This window comes from Amborella trichopoda, chromosome 4 (genome assembly GCF_054954075.1).
Source record: "Amborella trichopoda isolate Santa Cruz 75 chromosome 4, AtrichopodaSantaCruz75HAP2 v2.0, whole genome shotgun sequence".
Classification (NCBI taxonomy): Eukaryota; Viridiplantae; Streptophyta; class Magnoliopsida; order Amborellales; family Amborellaceae; genus Amborella; species Amborella trichopoda.
Genome location: NC_142339.1, coordinates 55,029,611 through 55,055,089, shown reverse-complemented (window position 1 = coordinate 55,055,089; position 25,479 = coordinate 55,029,611). Strand labels below are relative to the sequence as shown.

Sequence of the window (25,479 nt, the reverse complement as noted above, 5' to 3'; positions counted from 1 at the left end):
ATTGATCAAAATACCCTCGAAAAATTTTGATGGTATTTTGGTCGATTTTTTTCGTAAACTATTTTTTTATATAATTTTAATAGGTGCGGCTTGATGAGAAGAATACACGCCTAAAATTTCAAATGATTTGGATTTGTAGAAAAAAAAATTAAAATTCAAACACTACTAGACATCCGTGTTCGTCAGGTTGGCCTAGAGTTAAAAGGGAAGACTTACTTATTTTGACAGGTTTATCAAACTGTTTTCCTAGTTTTTTTTTTAAGTTTATAACTTGCACTATTTACTCTAACTTTTAGAGACATGTTTTTTAGGGTGTATTTTACACGCGGGATTATATATTACAAGGCTACTTATCTTTGGTACAAGGAGGTCACAACCACATATAGAAATTCAAAGGTGGGGAGTGTCACAAAAATTGAGAATTTTTATTTTAGACTTTGATCTTTGACAGTGACTCAACTTCATGAACTCAAATTTATATCCAAATGCGAAATGTGATTGTAATCCTCTTGTATCAAAGTTAAATTCATCTAATTGCATATTTTCCTCTTTTCGGGATTGTATACCATAAGATTATTTATCTTTGTTACAATGAGCTCACAAATGCTAATAACCATTAGATATAAAATTAAGTGAATCTAGTCAATGACACATTCATAATCATCTTATTTAAAATGCCACAGACAAAAATGATTGTGACCTCCTTGTATTAAAACTAAATAATGCCTTCATATACTTTCCATTTTCTTTTATTTATCATGTAATGTGTATAAGGTTAGCGTATTTTTGGTGCGAGCATGGTCCCCCTATTTAAAAGATTTCCTATTCCTTTGGGTAAACTATATGTTAGGGATATTATTTGGAGGTCAAATTTTGGATATATAATACCTACCACATATATATTAGTCTTAGTAAAACAAAGGGAAAATTATAAAAAAAAAAAACCCAAGACCACACTTTTTATGCAACTTACCCTAACTTACTTTTAATGCAAATACCTCCAAGGGAAAAAATACATTATTTTAGACGAAAATGCCCTTCTTGTACACAAAATCATTTTGGACAGATTTGATGTTGACTTTTGGACCCAATAGCACATTGCTAGAGCGCTCTATCACATTGCCAAAGCGAAAGTGTCAGACCCCCATTGCAATTGCCGGACCACCCATTGCAATTACCGGACCTTCCTTTGCAACTGCCGAATTGCACTTTACGCGGTACCGGAGCCCTACTGCTGTGCCGAATTGCCCTTTACACAGTGCCGGAGCCCTACTGACGAACCGCATTTTACACTGTGCCGGAGCCTTATTGCCGGACCGAGCTTGGCATAGTATCGGAGCGCTGCTGTTGGACCATAGTTACACGGTGCCGAGCCCTTATTTTGGTGGTATAGAGACCAGAGAGGCTTGGGTAAGGTAAAAGTATGGGAGGGTAGCTTAGGTATTTTTTTATTTATTTTTTGGTTGGGGGTTTGTATAGAAAATATAATTTAGTAAAAAAAGTGAGAGACAAAATTAAGCTGGGGTAAGTTGGATAAAAAGTATAGTTTTAGAGGTTTTTTTGTAATTTTACATTAAAAAAATATCCCAAACATACTATCTTTGTACTAGAAAAATAATGCCTCAAGATTGAATAGAGGCTGTTAAATTTTGGAAGAGCTATATCCAAGTGTTACAAAATTCACAATTCAAAATTTTCTTTTTAAAATAATCATCTTATAATTCTGTTCCCACAATTTTAGACCAGAAACAATTCCTAAATAGGTGTTTCGAGTGACAGAGTAGATGCACTGTCTGCACCCCCGGGAGTACAGTATAAGCGCTCATCTACTTCATTTATGACCGCGTTATCGATGTATAAGATACCTAGGTTTTTAAAACTTGGGTTGGATAATTTATCCATCTTGCCCTAATTTTCTCTTCTTGCCTAGAAGTTGCAGAGAGGGATCAGTGAAAATGGTGAACACCAAGAAAACGGTATGTGGAATTTTCATTCTTCCATAATTGGACCGTTCTTTTTCTTTTGTTATGGTTTTTCTCTTCTTTTTTTTCTTTTTTCTTTTTTCTCTCTTTTTTTTTTTTTTATATGGTTAATGCACTTCTCCATGTTTTATGGCATTTTAACCATTGCAATACACTGATGCTTTTGTGATCTTGTATTTATAATTTTCAGAAGAAGACCCATGAGTCCATTAATAATAGGTTGGCTCTGGTTATGAAGAGTGGGAAGTACACTCTTGGTTACAAGACTGTACTTAAATCTATGAGGAACTCCAAAGGTATGGTCCCTTATTTATCGTACTTTTGATTCGTTTCAAAAAATAATAATTAGCCTGCAAGATTCTTACTTTCTTATTTCCCATGAGAATTTCTTTCATTACCCAGAAATGTTTTATTTAACACAGATTAAATTTATTCATTTTTTCTGTCTTGGTAAATTTTAAGAGGAATTTTGTCCTGTTTTGTGAGTTTATAAGATTTTTCTTGTTGTTATCTCTTTGTGATATTGTGTTTGGGGCCCCTAATTGAATTTCTCATGGTTTTATTTGATGTTTATGACATTGTTTAGATAATCAGTGTGAACTTTATGAATGATATTAAGGCGTGTAAGTTTTGAATGTTATGATGAAAAACCACTTATGAAATGTGAACAAAGATTTGAACAACTATTTGTACGTTAAGAATGATCTTTCTGTAAAACAAAATTATAACTGATCAAAAAAGAAAAAATAAATTATATGAATTTTGTGATGAAAAAGAATTACACGGTTGCTATTTAGGTGTGTTAATCTTTGACAGGGAAGCTGATAATTATTGCAAATAATTGTCCTCCCCTGAGGAAGTCCGAGATTGAGTACTATGCCATGCTTTGCAAGGTTGGGGTGCATCATTTTAATGGAAGTAAGCAATCCCACTATCCATTAATTCGAACTTTTCTACTTTTTCTTGTCATAAACATTTATATATGCATACATGTAGTGGTTTATCTGCATGTGTTCGATTTTGAAGGTTTTATATTCTATCAATCAATGCATTAAAAGCAGGAGTAGGCGCCTGGCAGGCTGCCTGGGTGCAATGCAGTCTCCTAAGCAGGCATTTCATCCTTGAGGCGCACTTGCTGTACAAATATGCATATGTATTTAGGATATGAATACACGTCTTTGTATGGTATCATGTTAACATGTATTCATGTAATACAATTATTTATGTTACAGGAAGTATATGCATAATCAATTGAGCATTACAAATTTGAATCATGGGAAAAACTCAAACTTTGAAAATAATTAGCTAAATGTTGGATCACATTTCACAGATGGAACATAACCACAAATATAGTCAAATTTCCAATGCCACACTTCTGATTGCTCCATGTCCAAGACCATAAACTAAAATTACTCAAATAAATAAACACAAAGGTACAATATAGAGAAAAGTACACGAAAGGAAAAGCAAGCAAAATGAAAGACCCTGTTGCCTGATCTCCAATCCTCGATGTTTTGGGTGAATATTGAGCTTTAAATCACCCAAAACCTCCTCTTGGAGCCTCTCAATGTTTTACAATGAATCAAATCCAAAGGGAAATCATTTTGTCCCCCCTTAGTTGCATGGCTACATTGGTTGCAGACCCCCATTTTAGGGCCTTAGGAGCATTTGTTTTACCCAAACTTGGCATCACCTCTCGGCTCCACTGTAACAGCCATGAAAAAAATATTTCAAAAGAGAAAAACTGGAAATGGTTAGAAGATGGGCGGATACTGTTCTGGGGCTATGCTCAAACTTGGCACATACACATATTTGGTTCCATCTCCCGGACAACAAAGTAGTGAACATGAATTGAATCTAAAATCTCACCTTATAGGAAAGAGGAATATGAAATTCTCTTCTGAAATGAGTAGCATTTTATAGAAATTTGGTGGTGACATGTTTGCCTCGTGATTTATTTCATTATTCATAATGCAATTTTTTTTATTTGGTAGTTGCACGTCCAACTGACCCAAGTTGACCATGAAATTGTTTGACTCGTTTGGCTCAAAAGTAGTTGTACAAATCTAGTGATAATGTAATTTTGTTTCGAAGGAGCAGCTCTTATGTATTTTAGTTTTAAGTTTTAGACTTTTAGTTTCTGGGTTCTTTGAAACAAGGGCACCTTATCTTAAGTCAAACTTATTGTACAAATCTAGTGATAATGTAATTTTGTTTTGAAGAATGAGCATTTATGTGTTTTAGTTGTCAGTTTTAGACTTTCAGCTTCTGGGTTCTTTGAAACAAGGGCACCTTATCTTAGCTCAATCTTATAATACCTGTTTTCCAAGCCCTAAATTATGGAACGTACTGGCAGAACATACACATTAATCTTCTTTCTCACACTCAAGGCTATTCTTTCTTTTCTATTGGGGGCTTCTATCATAAAAAATTTTCTATGGCTTGAGGACTGCTCGTGGGTCATGCTTGAAGGCTCCTCTTTGGTTGATATGTTAGAATCTCGGTGTCAAATTAGTTTAGTGTTAAGTCTACTTGGAAAAGGGGAACCTTGTTGGTTATCTGTGAGATCAAAGTGGTTTTCTTCTTGAAGTTAATGGGTTTGGTTCTCCTAAGAACACAGTATACATGTATAGGTGGAAGCATGGTCATCGAGCTCACTCTCTAAAAGGGCAGTGAAGTACAAGTTTGTAGTGATAAACAAGCATATGCATTTTTTTCCGTTCTCATCATGAAACTTCATTTTACTATGTTTTCCTTTCATCTAGCTTTCTCTTGATTATCTTGAGGAGCCCGTGTCTCTATGCCAATTGTGGGTTAATTTGAGATGAAATTTATTGTAGTAGATAAAAAAAAGAGGGAATTACATTTCTCTTGAATAATTCCAATGAGGGATTAAATTAATTGCTTACATATCCGTTAAGAACATACACATCACACATACACATACACATCACACATACACATCACACACGTTCATATCCGTTAAGAACATGTATCGTGTGTGTATAGCATGATTAAAAGCATCCTTGGTACATAAATGTTTTTTTTTTGACACTCCCTCTTAAACTAGTGCCTCAACTGATTTGATCGATAGATTCTTCTCCAAGTAAGTTTATGTCACTGCTTCAAAAAAAGATGAGATTTTTCCTTGAATGATGACCTGGTGAAAATGCAATGTGTTCTGCTGAGACGGTAACATCAAAGACAGGTAACACAATCAATTAATCCATTGGTTCTGTAATGTGATGACAGTCAACCTCAATCCATTTAGTCCTGTCACATAATATTAGATTGTTACTTTGTTGCAATGACATTGTAGCAATAAATTTAGTCCTATCTCATAATATAAGATTGGAGGTTCTTGGAATCTAGACTTCTTAACAATTGAATAGAGCTCAAAACCATATGCTATATGATCTCACCAATATGACTTTTGACATGTTTCTGTCTTTGATACAATACTGGGTTTGGGCACGATTTATTGTATCTTGCGAACTTACACCATGGAAAAAGTCAATCTTTTATAGGAGTAGAATATGGATCGCCCAGTCTTCGTTCATATGCTTCATTCTGGAGAGGTCTAATAATGAGCGCCTTACAACCTCATACAATGGAGTCAAGCCAGTACATATAATAATTTACTAGTTAGATGCGAGATCTGTGATGCCTGAATAAACTGACCCACCACCTGCATCGCTCTGTGTAACGACTGGTTTAGTGATGATATATTAGAGTTCTTTAACTAAATTATTAAAACAGATTACGGAGTTCTTTAATTAATTTTTTGAGAAAAAGAGTCTTCAGAGGACCCGAATGTGGTCAGACTAGGAAGGAGCTCTTGAATGTTTCTTATTGGGTTCTAGTGGAGTATCAATTCTCCTTTCATGCAAATTTCTCATGCATTTTTTCGGATGCTCAAGTAAGCTGAAATGCTAAGAAATATGAAAACTCTCCTGGTATCTTTGACTTGAAACTGTTGTTCTTTGAGAAAGCATGATCAAGGTGTCACATTACTAGTAACAGTAAGTGTCATCCCCGTAAATTACTGAAGATAATATTATCCTCACATGTGAGGACCAAAGTTATCAAATCACTTGAACATCAGGCCAACTAGAGTGGTCATGCACCATGCACAATATAAACCATTTCCCCATAATATGTCAAACTTGGAGTTTTTCTGAGACCATAATGAACTTCCTAAGCTGATGACTGAATATTGATCAAATAAATAACTAAGATGGGGCTTCATGTGTATGTTTCTTCATATATTCGGTATAAAGAGAGACATCCCTAATGTTCATCTGATAGAGATACCATCAATGCATGCTGTGGCAACAATGTGTATCTGAGGTCGATAATGGAATCGGGCACTAGATCCCCTTGCACCCTATATGATCTAATAAACGAAACAGCATCCAGTTTGTTTGTAATTTGTGTACCAAAATATTATAATGTTATGTTGTTCAAGGCATCAGCCTCACATGCATGGATTTTTTCTGTGACTGTTATGTTTTAGATAAAGCTGTTATGGCTGACTGTTTAAAATAAAGTGGTTCCCGAGATGGTTTGTGCATTATCAATGTATTATGTGGCAAGAATCCAGCTTTGGTCGATAATGGAACCAATCACTCGATTCCCTTGCATCCTATATGATATTGTAAAGGAAGCCACAGCCCGTTTCTTAATATTTTGTTTACCAATATATAAAAATGTTATTTTGTTCAAGGCATCAGCCTCGCATAGATTTCCTCAGTGTTTCAAAATTCGGACCGGTGGGGTGGATTGTCCACCCCACAGATCTGTGTTGGATCAACGGATTCCTCCAAATAGGTGACCCTGAGAATATTAAAAATTTAAGAAATAACTGTTTTTTTTTTGCTGGGTTTGCTGTGGGGGGGTGGTTGGAGAGGGTTCAGTGGGGACCTAAGCAATCACTTAAGCTTGGAAAAAAAAAGTGGATTTTTTTTTTTGGGGTGATGGGGGGAAGCTGAGCCAGTACTGTACCTTCCTGGAACCGGGTTCTGTCCCACCCCATGTGAATCATTGTTTTAAAACGCTGGATTTCCCATATATATATATATATATATATATATATATATATTATTTTATTTTTTCTCTTGATAATAGGATTTCCGATATAGTTATGTTTCAGATATAGTTGTTTTGGTCAACTGTTCAAAACCAATTGGTGGTTGGATAGATAGTGCAGTCAATAATCCCTTGCTATCTTATCAAGAAAAAAGAAAAGAAATGTGATCGTTATGCTTCACAATTCCTTGTAAGAAGAAAGAAAGTTTTGCAGATTCTCAGTTTTGCATAGGAGATGATGAGAAGGTTCACCCATCATAAAAAGAGGAATGGATTTTTTCTGGAGTGGAACTTCTATGTTCTTGTTTAGAATAGATCATCCTTACCCTTTTGTTAGTTTCCTTCTTTATTGTACGTGAGATACCTTTGCTGATCATTCTCCAAAGAGAGCGTTGCAAAAGTCTGCCTCCTTGTGCTGGACCTTATCACTAAAATTCAACTTTGTTTCGGCATGAAGGTACCGGTCAATTGTCAGTCATATCACCACACAAACCTATATCGGCAAAAAAAATAATGAGAAAGTTGTATAGCTGAAGTGTAGAACATGATTATGGATGGCATATTCTGTGTAGAACATGATTATGGATGGCATATTCTGTGTGAACTTTACATGACAAAGATAATACCAGAATGGAGTGCCATCATGCAATAATTTACTATAACATTACAAAGTATCATGGGAAACTTTTTTTTTTTTTATAATTAGTTCATGAGAAATCTTTTGGAGTCTGGGAACTTGTCAAAAGTTTTAAAAATTTATTAGTTTGGGAAGTGAGTTCTACTTTGCATTTTTCCTTCAGACAACGTGGATTTGGGGACGGCATGTGGAAAGTATTACCGCGTTTCGTGTCTTAGCATCACAGATCCAGGTAATTGAGTTTTAGAAATATCATTTTTTTCCCTTTATGCAAGTTCATGGAATGTAGGCATGTGATAGACACTCATGGATGCCTTATTTCCAGGGGATTCTGATATCATCAAAACTCTGCCTGGGGATCTGTAAGTTGGGCTCGATGCTGGAGAAATTTTGGAGAAGGATTGTATATTTTATTTAGTGATGTTGATGAAGAACATATAAAAGTTAGTTTGAGATGGCTTAGGTGCTGGGCATATCTTGGATTTCACCAAAAAATTTGGATGGTGGTTATGGAAAATTATGTTAGTTTGTTTGCATCAATGTGGAAGATATATATTTTGTAAACTATGTTATGACCTTTGTTTCTTTTATGGGTTGAATTGGTTTTAGTGAGAAATGCAGAGCTGGTCTTGGATCTTTAGCAGTGGTTACCACATAAAAGGATAGTGGTAATTCCTTGGAATTCTTATAGTATATGACTGCTTATCTTTCAGATAAGGTGAAAATTACCCCAAGCCCTTAGATGGGAATTTGTATGGCTAAGGTGCATTTTTTCCGCACAATGCTTGTTAAAATTTTCTCTTGAACTTTGAACATGTTTAACCGCACTCCCTAGTTATACGATTTTCACATTTGAGGATTAGGGGTGATTGTGACTTTTGTATATAAAAAGGACATGGGCATACTTTTTTTGTCTTTTTTCTTTTTCTCTCTCATTCCTATTTGGCTTAAGACATTTGTTTTATTGTGTGAACTATGACTAAGTAAACCTCTACAGGTATGTGTATTCATAAATTCGGACCTCTCTCTCACTCTCTCTAGAAAAATGCAAACCGCGATGCCACCTCTGAAAGTAACCGAACTACTTCTCTAGGGCTTGGTTGCCCAACTTTTCACCCATGGCTAAAATTGAACGACTCATTGCCATGGAATTTCCATCTCTCTTGCCAATGGCCCCTATGAACGGCTAAGATGTTCTACAGATGCAGACCACCACTTGATTGAGATCCTGCACTTTTATCATGGACATCCAAGAGTTGACCCGTGTGGTGCACCAATGTGCAAAAACAGGCACCCTGAGGCAGGGCATGGCCCTGCACGCCCTCATCACCAAATCAACCCCTCTGCTCACCTTCCTCTGCAACCACCTCCTCAACATGTACTCTAAACTCAACAACAACAATAACCTCCCTCTCTCTCAAGCCCACCAACTCTTTGATCAAATGCCTGATCCTAACCTCATCTCATGGTCCACTCTCATATCTGCCTACTCTCACTCCCTCAATCCTTCAACCTCTCTCTCTCTCTTCTCGAACCTCCCCTTCACCCCAAATGAGTACGTCTATGGCGCCACCTTGGGGGCATCAGCTCGCCTTTTAGACGCTCAATTTGGTCGACAAATCCATGCGCACGCCATTAAGTTAAGCTACGAGAAGAACACCATTGTGTCGGCCTCGCTTGTGTCGCTTTACATGAAATGTGGTATGTTCGATAATGGGATGAGAGCGTTTGGCGACTCGCAGGAGCCTCAAGTATCAGCTTGGAATGCAGTGATTTCAGGGTGCATAGATAAGGCGAAATGTGAGGTAGGGCTCGAGCTTTTTTCAGAAATGCGCACACAAGGGGTGATGCCTGATCGATTCACCTTAGTGGGTGTGCTATCTATTTGTGCAGGGGCGCATGAGTGGTCGTGGTGGTGTGCTCATCAGCTTCATTGCTTGTCAACCAAGCTAGGCCTTGCATCATTGGCCTTCGTCGCCAACTCGATCTTGACCCTTTACTCAAAGTGTGGCTCAAGCCTCGAAGAGGTCGAACTTTTATTCGACGAGATAGATGCGAAGGACACCATTTCCTGGAACACTTTCATGGCCTCGTGCTCACACTTTGGTGACCACAACAAAGCCCTAAACGTTTTAGCTAAGATGGCAACCACAAGCCTAGTGCCCGATGCCTTCACTTTCTCGAGTGTGCTCGCTGCCTGCACAGGCCTCGCATCTCTCGAGCTTGGCTCCATGGTCCATGCGCGTGCCCTGAGGACCATATCAAACCCCCCTGACACTGCACTATGCAACGCGCTCGTGACCATGTACGCACGCTGTGGTCGCATAGACCGAGCGTGCATTGTTTTCGAACTCATCCCTCTTCGAAATGTAGTCTCATGGAATGCGCTCATTGCTGGGCTCGCGTGCCATGGGCTCGGGCTCAAGGCGATATCGACCTTTGAAGCCATGCGCAACGACTTGAAAGCACCATCCCCTGACTCAGTCACGTTTGTTGCTCTCTTAACAGGGTGCAGTCACACAGGGTTGGTAGAAGAAGGGAAGGTCTACTTTGAAATGATGGTAGAAGATTATGGGATTGAGCCTTCCATAGAGCATTTCTCTTGCTTGATTGATATGTTGGGGAGGGCTGGTCTTGTTAGTGAGGGAGAGGAATATGCAAAGAGATTTGGAGGGGAGGATTTAGTGATATGGGGTAGTTTGCTTTCAGCTTGCAGGTTACACGGGGATCTAGAGACTGGAAAAAGAGTGGGTTCCAGTATTTTGGAAATGGGTCCTGATATTGGGTCTCCTTATGTGCTAGTTTCCAATATGTTTGCTAGAGAGAGAATGTGGGAAGAAGTTAGAGAAACAAGGAAGCGGATGAGAGAGAGTGGGGTGAAGAAAGAGGTTGGATGGAGTTGGGTTCAAGTGAGAGGTGAGTTTCATAGGTTTACAGTGGGGGATTTTGATAATCCTTATATGAGGGAGTTGATGAATGTGTTGGGGAGCTTTGAACCCTACTGGTTTAGTGAGACGAGGGTACTATAGTCATTTTTTTATGGCAATATGGTTGCTATAACAATCGTTTTGGATGGTTGATTTGATCATAAGTTTTGGAGAATCTAGTAAACTTCACATTTTTCTTATATCTTTTGAGATTATTTTTATTTGAGGGCCACTGTATGTACCATAGCATGTGTAAATTAACTTATCTCCCAACCCAAGTTTTACAAGAAAGGTATCCCATGGGAGCATACAATATGCGTACTCCCTCAGGTACAGGACTCCCTTGGGAAGATTCTTTTTTATATGAAATTTAGGGAAACACCTAAAAATCACTAGATGATTATATTCAGAAGTAAATATTTAAATTATGATCTTTCTAATCCTTAGATCTCCCCTTAAAAAATTGGAAGGTTTCTATTCAATCTTGGGGCATAATTTTCTTCAAGCTCAGAGAGAATGTAATTTGGAGATATTTTTTTTATTAAATATACAATATGGGTTGAGGAGGTTATATCTCCAAATTTAGGGTCCTAAAAATACTCCTAAAACGGGTTTTGCCCCCTATGCTCTCTTAGAGCCCAAAATATTTGGCTCTGATGTTTTACACACAATACATCTATTAATATTTTGCCTGGACATGTTGAAGGAATTTCATAAGAGAAATTCTGACAGTTATTAATATTATTTGTTGATATGTTCCCTTCATGAATCTACTCATTTCATTCACCATTTCTCTATACATTCTAGATATATTGAGCTGCAGTTTAGAAAATGGTTTTATTTTTATTTTTATTTGAACATCTATCTTAAAAATGGACCATAAATGGTATGTGATGCATGCGTCCCCAACTCATACAACTTTTTTCCTCAAATAAATTCTCGTATATTATCTTATATTCTCTGTTTCACACAAAATTCCTTTAGATCTCACTCTTTCCACTTGTCATGGTTGTCTCTTCCTTTTTTTCTTTTTTCTTTCTTTTGTTGACAGAAATGGTTCTCTTCCTTCTTTGCATACACGGTTCTCTCTTTGATCACCAGCTTCAAGTCTATCTTTCAAATAAGAAACAATTTAATCTGAATACTTGATATCTTAAGAAAAACAACTTTGCCTCCATCTTTCGAAGAAGTCACCATCTCTCTCTGTTCGTTTACATCTTGCCTTGGGCTAATCCGGATTGTTTATATTCCATGTGTTAAGTCAATCGCAAGTATCTTTTTTTTTTAAAAAAAAAAATATCCAATCCAAAAAAAGGAGCACATATACTATGCTACTTCAGAAGCATAGTTTAGTCACAAGACTTACTTGGAAGAATTTTTTCAATCTGAAATTTTGGGAACCACTTAAGAATTACTAGATGATTACTCTAAAAATAAAATAAAATTTTAAAATTTGAGTTTTTTAATACTTAGATCTCACCATCTAAAAAATATTTAAGAAAAAGTTTATATAGAGCTGAGGCTCTAAACAATCAAATTAGAGCCCACATCAAAAATTTCACTAGAAGAAGTTATTTTGATGCCCAAATATCCTCGGCATCAAAATGCATTGACATGAGAAAAAAAATGGATTTTAGTTTTTGGAAATTGTGCATTTTGTAACGCATTGTTGGACCGTCAATTTTCAAGAATTTCAAGTTTTCATAGATATGCTCGATCTACATTATTTTTAAAGTTTAAAATTTTATAATAAAAAATAAAAATATATTTTAAAACTATCACAAAAATTTCCAGAAACCACATTTCGATACTATTTAAAGGTGCATTTTACTATTGTATAGAGCCTCAGCTGTGTAAAAACCGCACCCTTAATAAATCCCCAAAACAATTGAGACCACGTGGACATGAATTACCGTTGGAAATTACCACCACTATTTTGGGTCGCGCAACCACAAAGTGGATTATAAAAATGTTGTTACCTACTTACACAAGTTTAAAATATATTTTTTTACAATTTATAAAAGGAAAAAGTTTATATAAGGATGCTACCCAGAACTACGGATGCCTTTCAAAAATCCATCGGAAAAAGTAGTTTTAATGTTGAAAGACCCTTTAATTGACATCGAGATCTATGACAATGAAAAATAAAAAGATTTTAAGTCTCATAAATAGTGCTTTTGCAGCATATTATCTACACCGTCCATTTTCAAGATTTTCATATGTTTATAGATCTACTTGATTTTAATCGTTTTTAAAATTTAAAATTTTATAATTAGATATAAAAATAGATTTTGAGATAATCCTTAAAACAAATTTGAAGATCCATCTTACCTCTACACCTACATATGCATCCGTATGCAAACTGCACCCTTCATAAAAAGCATAATTTTTGCCATTTCCTTAAAGTTTCCAAAAGCGATGATACAAAGAATAAAAAACTCTACATTGCAACATTCTTAACGCTGACGTGGCATCTCACAAACTCATGACTCTCTTTAAATTGATACAAGCTCATTTCTCTTTAAAAAAAGCAAAATTATGAAATTTGAGCTTTCAAATAGTTAGATTTCACCATCTAAAAATTGTAGGTCTCTATTCAATCTCAAGAGACATTAGTTTTTGGGAAAATTATCTGAAATATACTTTAATTTTTGCCTAATTGAAAAAAAACCTTCAACTTTCATAAACTTCGTCCACACCTTTTTTTCTCAATTTTGATATTATTTTTTTTACCAAAATAGCTTTTACGGTAGGCATATTACCGTATACGACTACCGCATTACACTACTTAAAAGTACTGTAATGATAGAACCTTCACAGTAATACGATTACCGTGAATGCTATTTGATAAAAAGATGCCAAAATTAAAAAAAAATGATGTGAACGAGGTTTATGAAAGTGAGTTTTTTTCAATTAAAAAAAAATTAAGGTATATTTATGATAATTTCTCTACTTTTTTCAAGTGTATAGAAGGTACAATTAAGAAAAAATTTTAGTCAATCAATGAGTTAAAAATGTTACATCCCCAAAATTTCGGATCCTAAAATTAACTCCCGGTGGGGTTTTACCGGAGGAGGTAAATGAACTGTAGGGTATTTTTGGGCTACATAATTATGCAATACTGCCACTCCTATTTTGGGCATGACAAATGTAATATTTTCGGTGGATTATTAAATGGACCTAGTTTTTATGCGGACAAGCCCGCATATGTAGAAATGATTTTTTCAAGCAAGCGGAGATGTTTGATGTAAAGAATTTTAAAAGATCAAATTGTAATTTTAGCCATTCTCCTTGTTTTAAACACCAAACTCGTTTACCGTAATATATTTGTTTGAGACAGAGCAGGAACACTTGCCCAAGATAGTATACAGAGAAAGAGGAAAGAGAGCAAAAGAGGAAAGAGGGGGAATCCGATGCCACATCACCAAAATTTATGGCTTTTTATAGGTTGTGAAAGACAAATTTTTGCTGTTTAAATCATATTTTTTCATTGGAATATCATACTTGTATTTTTGCTCAATAGTTATTAAAAGACAAATTTTTGGAGATTTTTTTTTTAATTAAAGAGAAGATTGATTATTCATGATATTTGTGTCATCATAGTGATCGTAGAAAAGCTTGAGAAATACGGAACCATGAACGATGTAAATTGAGAGCGAAGAGGTGAAGGGTTAGACCGTTAGAGAGAGAGGGAGAGAGGGAGAGTTGAATCTATTAAAAGTTGATTGAAATATCGCAGGTCCAGAAAGAGGAAGGGACATGAAAGAATGCCGACCAAAAGAAAGGCCAAGGATATTCAAGTTCATAACCCGTCCAACAATGTCAAAAGAAGAAATGGTTTACAGAAGAAATTACACGAACTCTCAGTACTGCGTGGAATTGATGCTTGCATCATATCTTTCTCAGACGCCTCATCTTCCCGTGTTCTGGATATTTTGCCTCAAGACACAAACAATTACTCTCTCGCTCTGTGAAAGATATCTCGGTCTCGACAAATCCGAGAGAGAAAAGAAACTCCAGGATTGCTCTCACTTGATGTCGGAGAAAATACAGAGTTTAAAGCAACAGATTGAGAAAAAAAAGAGAAGAAAACATGGAGGCTAAATTGGAAGCGATGGTTTATGGACTATCTGGCCATCACAAAATTGATGAATTATCTATCGATGACCTTCAGAAGCTCTCTAGTCATATCGATGTCTTACTGCACAAAATCAGAGAACGTGATCAGTTTTTAGAGATGGGGAAACATAGAGATATTGAAGGTTGAGAATGGGGTAAATTTGCTGCGAATTCTCAGAAGCGATTTCGCAGCCACACTTTTTCGGCAACTCCAGAGGTTGGGAATGAGATTAAATTTGCTCCCAAACATGAGGCTAGTTAAGGCCAGTTTATCGACACTTTTCCGGGGATTCCGGGGACTCAGCTGCCATGTAACTTGCCACATCAACAATACTCGGACCCAGAGTTCCAGCAAGTCGCTGGCCCGCCCCGCCCAGTGGGTACTCAGCCCATGAATGTTGAGAGGTGGGTCCAGGATTGGAGCTTGCCTTTGGGTATTCCAGTTAGTCCACCTGTGTTGGCAAGCCAAGTTTTGGGTTTTTGAAGGCCTCCTTATTAACTGTGTCTAACTGTCCGTGTTTCATTTAACCTATTTTCTGTTAATTTTTTGTTCTAATTGGTTTATTTATTAGCGATTGAGGAACGATACGATTATAAATAGACTAGCGGCCGTGATTTATTCATTGTGTAATTTTGTCTCCCATTTTCAATGGGACCTCCTGTTTATCCCACTTTTCTACTAGCTAATGGAGTCTCCAATCTCTCTCTCTCTCTCTACAGTAATTGCATAAGGTATATGTATACTTTTGAGTGCATAAATCCAATTAAAACAGTAATTGCATAATTTACCTTTTATTGCTAAGCATATGAAACCTTAAAAGCAGTGGTCGCAAACTTGGCCGGTCCAACTCAGACCCAGCTGGTCAAATGCAAACCCGGCATTGATGGATCTGGTTTTGGTGGTCAGGCTAAGTATTTTAAATTTTTTAAAAAAATATATAAAATTCCAAATATTAAGAAATTTGTTTGTAAAGTATTTTTAAATGTTATTTATCATTTTGGCAAAGATACACTATTTTCAAGATTTGAAATCTATTTTTTCTCTTAATCATACATCTGGAAAACAATTTGAGGATTTTTTTGGCATCAAAACCACCTCTTTTAGTGAATTGTTAGGTGCGCCTTAATTTGATTATTTAAGGAGTCATCATTAATATAAGCTTTTCCCATTATAGAAGTACAAAACATTTCTGCTTAGTTCTTTTTCTTTTCATAGGCATTGTAATTAAACCTGCAACATAAGATGACATCATTTACTCCAAACTACAAGTTCCATAGTCAACCACATACAAAAACCCAAAGGTCTTCCACATTAAAGCTCCTAATCTCTTAGTAGAGTAATGGAAACAAGCCTGGTCAGAACGGCAAAGACAAACTTCTTGAGGTATAACAAAGATGGTGCTCTCTACTCTAGACCCTAAATACAAGGTTAAAACAATAAGGAATCTCATCGCTGTACAGACCAAGCATAGATCGTATCTCTAACTGTCATTTCCCATCCATGTGACATCCATAAAAGAGAAACGGAGTTCACAAAAGTAACATCCCTTCGAGATGGTGCATCTCCAGCCTGCAAAACAACACCCGCTAAAAGGAACAAGCTAACCACAATAGAGAGAGAGAGAGAGAGAGCAGCATGCAAAAGAGCAACCACTACCAGAAACAGGCTCCTTACTAAGAATGGCAACTTAGAGAGAGAGAGAGAGGCCTGCAAAAGAGCAACCACTGCTCAGCTACTATATATAGCAAATTAAAGAGAGTTTTCTACACCCTCCGGCGCCTTTCCCGTGCAGCTAGTTTAGCAGCAACCTGTTCTTCTGACAAGGGGAGGAAATAGATGCGCGGGCTCGCTCTTGTTTTCATGAAGAGATCGTCGAGTGTGAGAATAGGTGGTGCTGGTTTCTTAGAAGGGGGAGGAGGTGGAGCCAGTGTCTCTCTGGCTAGGGGTGGTTGTTTAGAGAGAGAAGGCTGAGAAGGCAAGGGAGTGGCATTGTTTGGAGGTTGTTGACGTGAGTTCTGTTTGTTAGAATTTGGTGTTGTAGTAGCAGGTGAAGATAAGGGAGCTTCAAGTTTGACCTTAACCTCTTCAGGATCAACAAACTCAGCTGTAAGGCAGCGGCCACCATTAGAAGGCCACTGTAGATTGTAGAGAGCATTTCGAGTTGCCATTGCTTCATCCTCTGATGAATACTACAATAAAAACACAGAATTAAAAAAAGGGAAATTTATCAAGAGATGCACGATTTAACATTGTACCTATTTCTTTTGATTTTACATAACTCCGCCTTGGCTGGCCCCAAGCCAATCCCAAGCCCAGGTAAAGAAGGAGGGTTGTGTCAGGTAGGGAGCCAGCGTAAAACTTTGTCAAATCTGTCATGAATCCTAAACCTATGAGCAGAATGGCGAAACGGGATTCATGTAGCCAACCCCAAATAATTGGGATAAAGCTTTGATGATGATGATGACCTATTTCGTTTGATTTAAACAGTTGATAAGTTAGGTGTATGTTAATCATTCTCCCTTAAACAATGACAAAATAATATGAAAGGGATTCACTACAGCCCATGAAAACTATTTAGAGAAAGCAGCTGAATTGGAAAGCCGAAAGGAGATTTTCTTTATCTTTTTTTTTTTGGTTGAATTGCTACTATTATTCTTTTCAATCACCAAGCATATGATATTTAATAATTTATGGCTGAGAGAGAGAGTAGAGAGAGAGAGAGAATTTATGTACAAAAAGACATACAGTGACATAACAGTGGGTCTTGATGTGGTCCATCCAGAATTTGGAGACAGTCCCAGTTTTTGCCAGAAGCTCTTGAACAGCTTTTAGAGTGAATGGACGCAGGAATTGGTCAATCCTCAAAGAAGTAGTTGCAGGCTTTTCCGATGGAGGAACTGCATAAAAAAATTTTAAGAACCCACTTTAGTTTTCTTTTTCTTTTTCTTCCTTTTTTTTTTTTAAAGAAAAGAGAAGAACCCACACTAGTTACTCATTTAACAAACGACAAATAAAAGAAACTTGTCCCACAGAAGTTTGTAAATCTTCCTGGGCTTCTATTGTATTCATGGCATATATACCCAAATGCTTATCTGTAAGCTCTATTTCCCAACTTGCATTTCACGTTTTCTTAAAAAAGAACTTTGCATTTCAAATGGCTTGCATCTTGCATGATTCCAAGTATAGCACAGTAATTCTTGAAACTACTACCATACCACCCATTCAAACAAATCAAAAGCATGGTAAAGTCAAGTCTAAAAACCAACTTACCCACATTAAAAAAGCAAGGGGAAAAGAACTATTGCAAGCCCAACTTGCACAACCAGAAGAAGACGAGGAAGAAGAACAAAATGAAGCTTACCAATGCGCTCTTTGGGGGCACCTCCATTATTGGGAGAGTCGGGATTAGTGAGCGTGGTCTTAGGCAAGGATGAAAATCTATCTCTAGGCACAGAAAAAGAATTACTAAGGGGAGGAGCAGAACGAAGAGAATTTTGAGATTCGGATACCCTAAGTGGCTCCGAGTTCCACCGACATTGCCTCTTTGAAGGGTCCTTGACCCTGGGTGCCTCCTGATCTGCACATAATAAAAGGGGAAAAATCAATAATAAAACATGTAAACTAGCTATTATTTTAATTCTCTCAGAAAAAAAAAATTGCAATTTTTCTTGAAAACAAGAAAGGAAAAACTCAAATCATGGAAACGTTAGAAGTCATATTTCACAATGAACTAACCTCTTTCAGCCTTTTAAAAGTACAGTAAGGTTAAATATAATAAAAGGGAAAGTTAGACACTTCCAATAAGCACTTGGCTTTCAAAGAGGGAAGTTTTTCTTTCTCTCTGGTATAAGTTGAACGCCTTACACCCAGAAATAGTATGAAGCGGCACGACATATGGTCTGTTGCAACTCGCAACTAGAGTAAACTTGGAGAACAGGCCATAAAGAAATTTACACTGACGAGAAAAGGACCAACGTACCAATGGAAAGACATCTAAATGACAGTATATGTAACTATGTAGCTTTTAGCTTCTATTGGTTAACATGCGAAAGTCGTGCAAAACTATACAGTTTCCATATATTTATCAAGGGTTTGCATAAAAACTTGTACAAAAGTTTATTGCCTCAATACCCTTGCATCATGCACATGAAGGCAATTTCAAAGATCTCTTTGGTGAAAAACCACAAGGTGCAGGATAGCATGAAGGCAATTTCATAGATCTCTTTGGTGAAAAACCACAAGGTGCAGGATAGTAACACCACACCCACTACATACAAATTACTATTATTGGGAAATACACTGATTATCACTTACATTCCATGTACCCAAATCTATGAAAGAAAAACTTCCCACTATTGTAGAAATGTATAGGAGAGTTGAGAACATTAGATTATTCCAAAGAGGAAAACTATACATACTTTTTTATATAATTCATAAGCAACTTTTCATGTTACTGAGAAAAAGCAATATTGCAAATGTGCTTTTGCAAAAATTTGGCAGCCTTGGACCACAACTGTTTACTAGACCTAGAAACCTAAGAGCATTACTCCAACATCATGGTGACTTATTACACAATTCAAGCTAAATTATTCAAATAGTACAAGCAATAAATAGGTCCAAATCACAGAAAGAAAAACTAATTATGCATGTAAACAAGACAATGCAATAGTACATACCACCTTCAATTTTTCTTTTCTCCCCAATATTCACTGAGTCATTGCTTCTGTCTACAATAACATTCTTCTCATTTGGAGAGGAATCAGCCACAGCAGCAACAGCAGCAATGTCCTCTTTTATTGGACACAATTTTGATACTTCATCCTTGTCTCTGACTTCAACAGTATTTTGAATAACATCACTTTGTTTACTCTCTAATCCATCATCCTCCAGTGATTCATCCCCCGAACTTCTATCTAAATTCAGTTTTTCAGAAGAACCACCATCTGCACTATCAACTTTCTTGATAAGGTCTGCATGGGTACTAGCAGCAAGGGCCTCATCAATCTCCATAGAGCTCTGATACACACCTGGCTCTTGACCATCCAAAGAACCACCAACTGGAGGTACTTCAGTGGATGATTGGTAGGCCCCCTCTGGATTACTAGCTTCTAATTCTAAATGTAAATTATCAGCATTCAAATTATCCTTTAGTTCATTCTTTTCATTTTCATTAATTGACACAGAATCGCTAGAAACAGAATCACACTTTAGCAGAACCCCTGAAATAGGGCTGACCTTTCCAGATACCTGAGAATTTGGGTTGAAAGGGTTGGGCTCCTCGCTTTTGATAGGACTCCAGAATGCCTCATCTTCTATCACAGGTTCATGCTTACACTGTTTGTCAATGGACTCTATCTGGTTTACAAGGTTGGGCTCCTCGCTTTTGTAGGGACCCTTCACAGATACCTGAGAATTTGGGTTGCAAAGGTTGGGCTCCTCGCTTTTGATAGGACACCTGGATGCCTCATCTTCTATCACAGGTTCATGCTTACACTGTTTGTCCATGGACCCTATCAGGTTTACAAGGTTGGGCTCCTCGCTTTTGTCGGGACTCTTTGATGCTTCGTCTTCTTTCAGACTTTCATGACTAGACTGTTTCTCAACGGATTCTATCTGTTTAACAGGGCTATGACTCACCGAAATGCTGACTTCTGGAGAACCCGTTGGAAATGTAACCATAAATTCAGAGGTCTCAATTTTCATAGAATCAGTCAATTCACAATCTTGAGCTTCAACCCCTTGATTGGGAATGGCATTGCTGTTATCATTGTCAACCATTGTGGCATCCTTATCCTTAGTTTCAGTATCATCTATGATGGACTCAGTAGTGTTCTTTTTAGCTTCATTTTCACCTGGTCGATATACTGGTGCATTTCCCAAATCTGTCAGCTCATCATTTTGCTGAACCTGAGGAATAACTTCAGTATCCAAGCCATCGCCCACATTTTCTTGAACACAGTTCTCATCATTTAGAATTGCTTCCGACAACCGCTTCAGTAAATCCTCCTTTAAGCCCTTAGTTATCATATTACGTTTCCGAAGTTCATCTTTCAATTCTGTCACTTTCCATTGTTCAAGTGGCCGATTGCCAAGAACTGGGTACTTAGATGGCATCCTTCCAGTGTTACTCAAGCAAAATACGGATGTGAAAGTCACCTAAACATCAAGAGAACCCAAATCATATATATCCAGTCATCACATACTGTACAATGTAAGTAAAAGTAATAGAAATGATATTGAACATGTAAACAAAAAACTTTTAAAGTGAAAAATTAGAAAAGAATAAATTTTTCAAATGTTTGATTGTATATCTACTAAACAGAAGGAAAACCTAAAATTATGAAATACAGTCCATACCTATTAAATGGGATAGAATACATGCACACACGTGTGTACACGCACATACATGCAGCCACGCACTCACGACACATGCACGCACAGCTAAGCTTGAAAATTTCACATATAAATCGCAGATATTAACCAAAGAAATCCTTGAGTTCCATACCCAACCCTAAGTCTAAAGGTATTAAACAATAACCATAACATCCACTTCATATCATCTATGAGTAATCTTCTTCTTTATAGGTAACTAACTCTAATAAACAAAACTAAAGTGCAGTGAAAGTACAAAATGGAAGTATGGTACCCCTAGTAGCAAAAAAATGTCCAAATGTCGTACTCTATTCTAGGTATGTCCAAATTTGCTAGGCTGTATGCCACCATACTACATAATAAAAATACACAAGGTTAATTTCTCTGACAATTCAATCATAGAAAATTCTCAAATAGTTCCTTCTAGCTCCATAGAATCAAAGAAATTCAGGCCATCTGAGAGCCCATTGTGAATTGCCTTTAAAGACAGCCAACCCTTCAAACTCTTTGGTCATACACAAGTTCCCTCCAGGCCCGCAAATGCCCAATCCTAAATATATCAAGCATAAAAAATAGTACTAAACAACCAAAAATAAGACTAGAGAGGGAAATGAGATGATCATGTGGGTTAGGGGGGGATAGAAACTGGCTATGTGGATTGTCACATGTTAGAGGGAATGTGGAATGGAGCAACAATACGAACAAATTTTGAAAGGAAGGTATGGTCATGTGGGTGAATTTTCTCTATAGTTCTCTACCTTGTTGGCAATCTTGCAACAAATTCCAAGGGGTAATATCATCGCATCTTAAGAGGAGGATGAAAAGATACTGGTGGTAAGAGAGAAAATTGAGTTCAATATTATGTCTTGGACGCTAATCTGAGGAGAAAAAAATGAGAGAGAATGGAGAATTGGTTGACAGAACTAAGAACTATCTTCAGTATGGAAGACCTTCCATGTGGTTCCCTCCCAAAGTAGACCTCAAGATCAACTTGCTTATTTGATTTTCCACTTCCAAAAGGCCTTCAACAGTTGGCCTGGTTTATGGCACTTGGGAGTGATGTTCAGAAGATCAGCATTTGGGTTTAAATTGTATTCGACCTAAACCAATAGTTTATGGTATTCAAAAATTAAAATTGGAAACTAATGATAATTTTTCAGTATGTAACAGTGTAATGACCGATATTTGGAAAATATTGGACATAACAAACTTTATACCCAATAAAATTATAGTGTAATTTTTATTTATTAATATCTCCAAGAAAAAATGGATTTATAATCGATTTTCCAGGCACAAACGAATGTAATGGTGTTCATATAGCTCGTTTGTTTCATACATTGAGAAAATCGATATATCAGCCATCACATTGATACATAATGACCATTACAAATACTTAACAATATGGGGGATTTTGACTTCGTGGTTCACCATTACATAACAGCCATATATTGGTTCAGGCAAGGCAGTGCTATTAATGTTGGCCAATTGGCCAATATTTCCAATCTATTAAATATATCCAATATATTAACATCTTTCGGAACCTTTCTTGGGAGCACATCCTTCTTATATGGATTGCAATCATCACAGTGACACCCCTGTTCTTCGCTCAGGCTCTAAACCCTGACTGTCTCTCAGATAAACCACTGATTTCATGGAGGGTCTGATTTTGGATGATGTTTGTGTGGTGCCGAAGACCTTTTCTGGCTTGATCAGGACCAATGGCTTCTTTGGAAGTTAAGACCAAAGCTCTCCTTGGTTGGATAACAATATCCTCACATTCTGTCTCTGGTCTTTCACAGTTGGAAGGCGATATCCACTGATAGTGATTTGCAAGGGAAGTAGGACAAGTCCTAACTCCTGAAGTTCAGAGGATGCCTTTGAGGAAATTCAAGACATCTTCATTACTTTCCGCACTATGTGATATCCCAGTTATAAAGTTTTAGATGCTGAACCCTAATCATCCATAAAATTCAAGTCAATTTGGGGTTGGGGATATAGCATTCTTATACAATATTTGATTCTCCATTTGGTATTGTAACTACTTCAGTTCGCTCCTTTTCATTGATCGGCACCTCTGTTCTCTTGAAATTGGTTAAGAAAGTAATCCGCAAACAAAAGAATATGTTCACACCTTGATATTTAAATTCAAAGGCCTATGAAAAAAGTATGAAACATCAATTTAACCCTAAATATTTGAAAATTCAAACCGTTAGTCTAAAAACTAGATTGCCCGAATTCAATTTTCTACAATTCTATGGGACATGAAATGATGTTCTTCCTTCATATTACACGACTTTCAAGGCTTCTCTTGTCAAACTCGTATCCATAGAGTGGTCATAGGACAAAAGTAGAGTTAGGAAGAGAGATATATGGCACTTTTGCACAATCACAGCCCTCTTGCAAATGCTAAGCATCATGAAGCTTCTAGAAGCTCGAGTCACCAATTAACTTTAAAAAACGTACTAAATTAACTAACTCATGATCCCACCAATGGTTAATTTGGTTGAATGCATTTCAACAAACCATCTGAACTTGATTCTATAAGATCTAGAGCCATATCTTTATTTATTTATTACCTTCCCACTTTTCAAGAGAGCGTACGTGTGTGTGTGTGTGTGTGTGAGAGAGAGAGAGAGAGAGAGAGAGAGGAAATCACCCATTAAAAGGTCGGTGAATATCTAAGTCATCAGAGCCCGAGTGAGTGAGGAAATCACCCATCAAAAGGTCAGTGAATATCTAAATCATCAGAGCCCAATAAAGGAGTGAAACAAGAACCCAAGAAAGAAAAACCCAGAAACCACCTAATCATTTTGAAACCAGGCTCAAATATCTACTGCAGGATCTAAAATTTTAATTCCGAACACCACAACAGCCATCCTCCCTCTCTGAAGTCCATTTTAGGGGTCAAAAACATTAAATGAAATTTGGAGAATCCCCTCGCTTTAGGGGAGAATGGCTTTTCCTGATAATGGAGCTGCCTTCAAGCAAGTAAGAGCTAACTAGACATGGGACTAATTGGCTTCCTTACATGTTGAAACCACACGATGTGAAGTTTTCACTATCCCAGCACTAAAAAAACCCACAGTTGATTGAACTGCATAAAATTTTCCTAAATTCAGCAAGGAATCAAATTTAGTTACATGGTTAAAGTGACATCAATTCTAGCAAACAATAAAAGAGGTTCCAGAAAACCTAATTGTCAGGCATTTCCATTAAAAAGGCATAGTGTCAATATAGTTCAAAATTCAATGCTAAATGATCCATTGTTGCCCCATATCTATAGTGGACAGAGTATGGCCATATAAAAAGCAATTCTTATGAAAATAAAAAATAAAAAACTGTATTTAAATCTCCAATTTAACAAACAACTTATACATGTACTATAAAAACCTGTATTAAAATCTCCAATCAACAAGAAACTTATACATAAATTTGCTCGTTTTTTTAAATCAGCAACTACCAAGAAAAATCTAGTGCAACCAGAGAAGACCCAATTTTCATCTATTATCTTCCCTAAAAAAAAAAGAGAGTGAGAAAGAGAGAGGGAGAAAGAAAGTTTGCATGAAATCAATTATCATTCCGTATTCACCGAAGCAATGCTTGCAGTAAAAGAAATACAGAAAAAACCAGTATATCCACGCAAAGAAAACAAAGGTGCCGCCTTTTCCATTCAGAAACTGAGAAAAAGGAATAGCCCAAAAGACAAATCGTTAGAAATTATCATACTGAAACAAACAATGCAACGGATTGGGTATACAACTAATCATTAACATGCAACCAAAAGTCCATGAACGAGGACAGGGTAAAAGAAAATGAATAAAAACAATATCCTACCTATTTGGAAACCGAAAATGAGATTATTGCCTTGATAAATGCACACCCTATAACCCTAATTTGAGAACATAAAACCAACATCAACAAACCAATTAAACCATCATCTGAAACAAAGGCAGTAAAAGCATCAGTAAATAAAAAGAAAGAACAACAAAAAAAAAGCCTGCCACAAAATAGAGAGAGAAAATCTATTCCAAAAAATGCCCTCTCTCTCTCTCTCTCTCTCTCTCTCTTCCTTCCTTCGCTGTGAGGGCTCCCGCGAAACACATATGGGATTCTACGAAGAAGAGGTACCAAAACGAGATACGTAGGGCATCGAAGAAAACTACCCCTAAATTGAGAAATCTCGGAAAAGCCCCCTAAAAAGCTTAAAATGACGAGATTGGCTTTGTAATTCCCCGATCCGGTAAAAGATCGAAAAGAAAGTACCGAAATATACGGATCACGGGGAATAGAACCGGATACAAATGCTTTTTGTCAAGTTTTTTTCTTTTTCTTTTTTATTTCTTTTTGTCCAAA

The 25,479-nt window shown here is 36.8% G+C and overlaps 3 protein-coding genes across 6 annotated transcripts; 2 read left to right on the top strand and 1 right to left on the bottom strand.

Annotated features, from left to right (window-relative positions):
- Window positions 1-1,929: 1,929 nt before the first annotated feature.
- Window positions 1,930-8,323, top strand: LOC18422148 (large ribosomal subunit protein eL30). Its single transcript, XM_006826950.4, has 5 exons — window positions 1,930-1,976; window positions 2,173-2,278; window positions 2,799-2,900; window positions 7,871-7,939; window positions 8,033-8,323. Exons 1-5 carry the CDS (start codon window positions 1,956-1,958, stop codon window positions 8,071-8,073), a joined length of 339 nt encoding a protein of 112 aa, XP_006827013.1. The 5' UTR covers window positions 1,930-1,955; the 3' UTR covers window positions 8,074-8,323.
- A 387-nt stretch (window positions 8,324-8,710) lies between these two features.
- Window positions 8,711-10,834, top strand: LOC18422146 (pentatricopeptide repeat-containing protein At3g53360, mitochondrial). Its single transcript, XM_020665281.2, has one exon. It carries the CDS (start codon window positions 8,949-8,951, stop codon window positions 10,734-10,736), a length of 1,788 nt encoding a protein of 595 aa, XP_020520940.1. The 5' UTR covers window positions 8,711-8,948; the 3' UTR covers window positions 10,737-10,834.
- Window positions 10,835-15,940: 5,106 nt separating this feature from the next.
- LOC18422129 (SAP domain-containing protein) lies at window positions 15,941-25,257 on the bottom strand. Of its 4 annotated transcripts, none has more exons than XR_016054898.1 (6): window positions 24,961-25,257; window positions 20,002-20,910; window positions 19,431-19,697; window positions 18,116-18,331; window positions 17,500-17,651; window positions 15,941-16,943 (listed from the first exon to the last, which is right to left on the bottom strand). XR_016054898.1 is itself a non-coding variant. In XM_088865773.1 (6 exons), exons 3-6 carry the CDS (start codon window positions 19,762-19,764, stop codon window positions 16,518-16,520), a joined length of 1,128 nt encoding a protein of 375 aa, XP_088721899.1. In that variant the 5' UTR covers window positions 19,765-19,868; window positions 20,002-20,910; window positions 24,961-25,257; the 3' UTR covers window positions 15,941-16,517. The 4 variants fall into 4 exon arrangements, 2 of the variants coding, with proteins under 2 accessions (XP_088721899.1, XP_088721900.1); XR_016054899.1 differs by having other exon boundaries at window positions 19,434-19,697; XM_088865773.1 differs by having other exon boundaries at window positions 19,431-19,868.
- Between the last annotated feature and the right edge of the window lie 222 nt (window positions 25,258-25,479).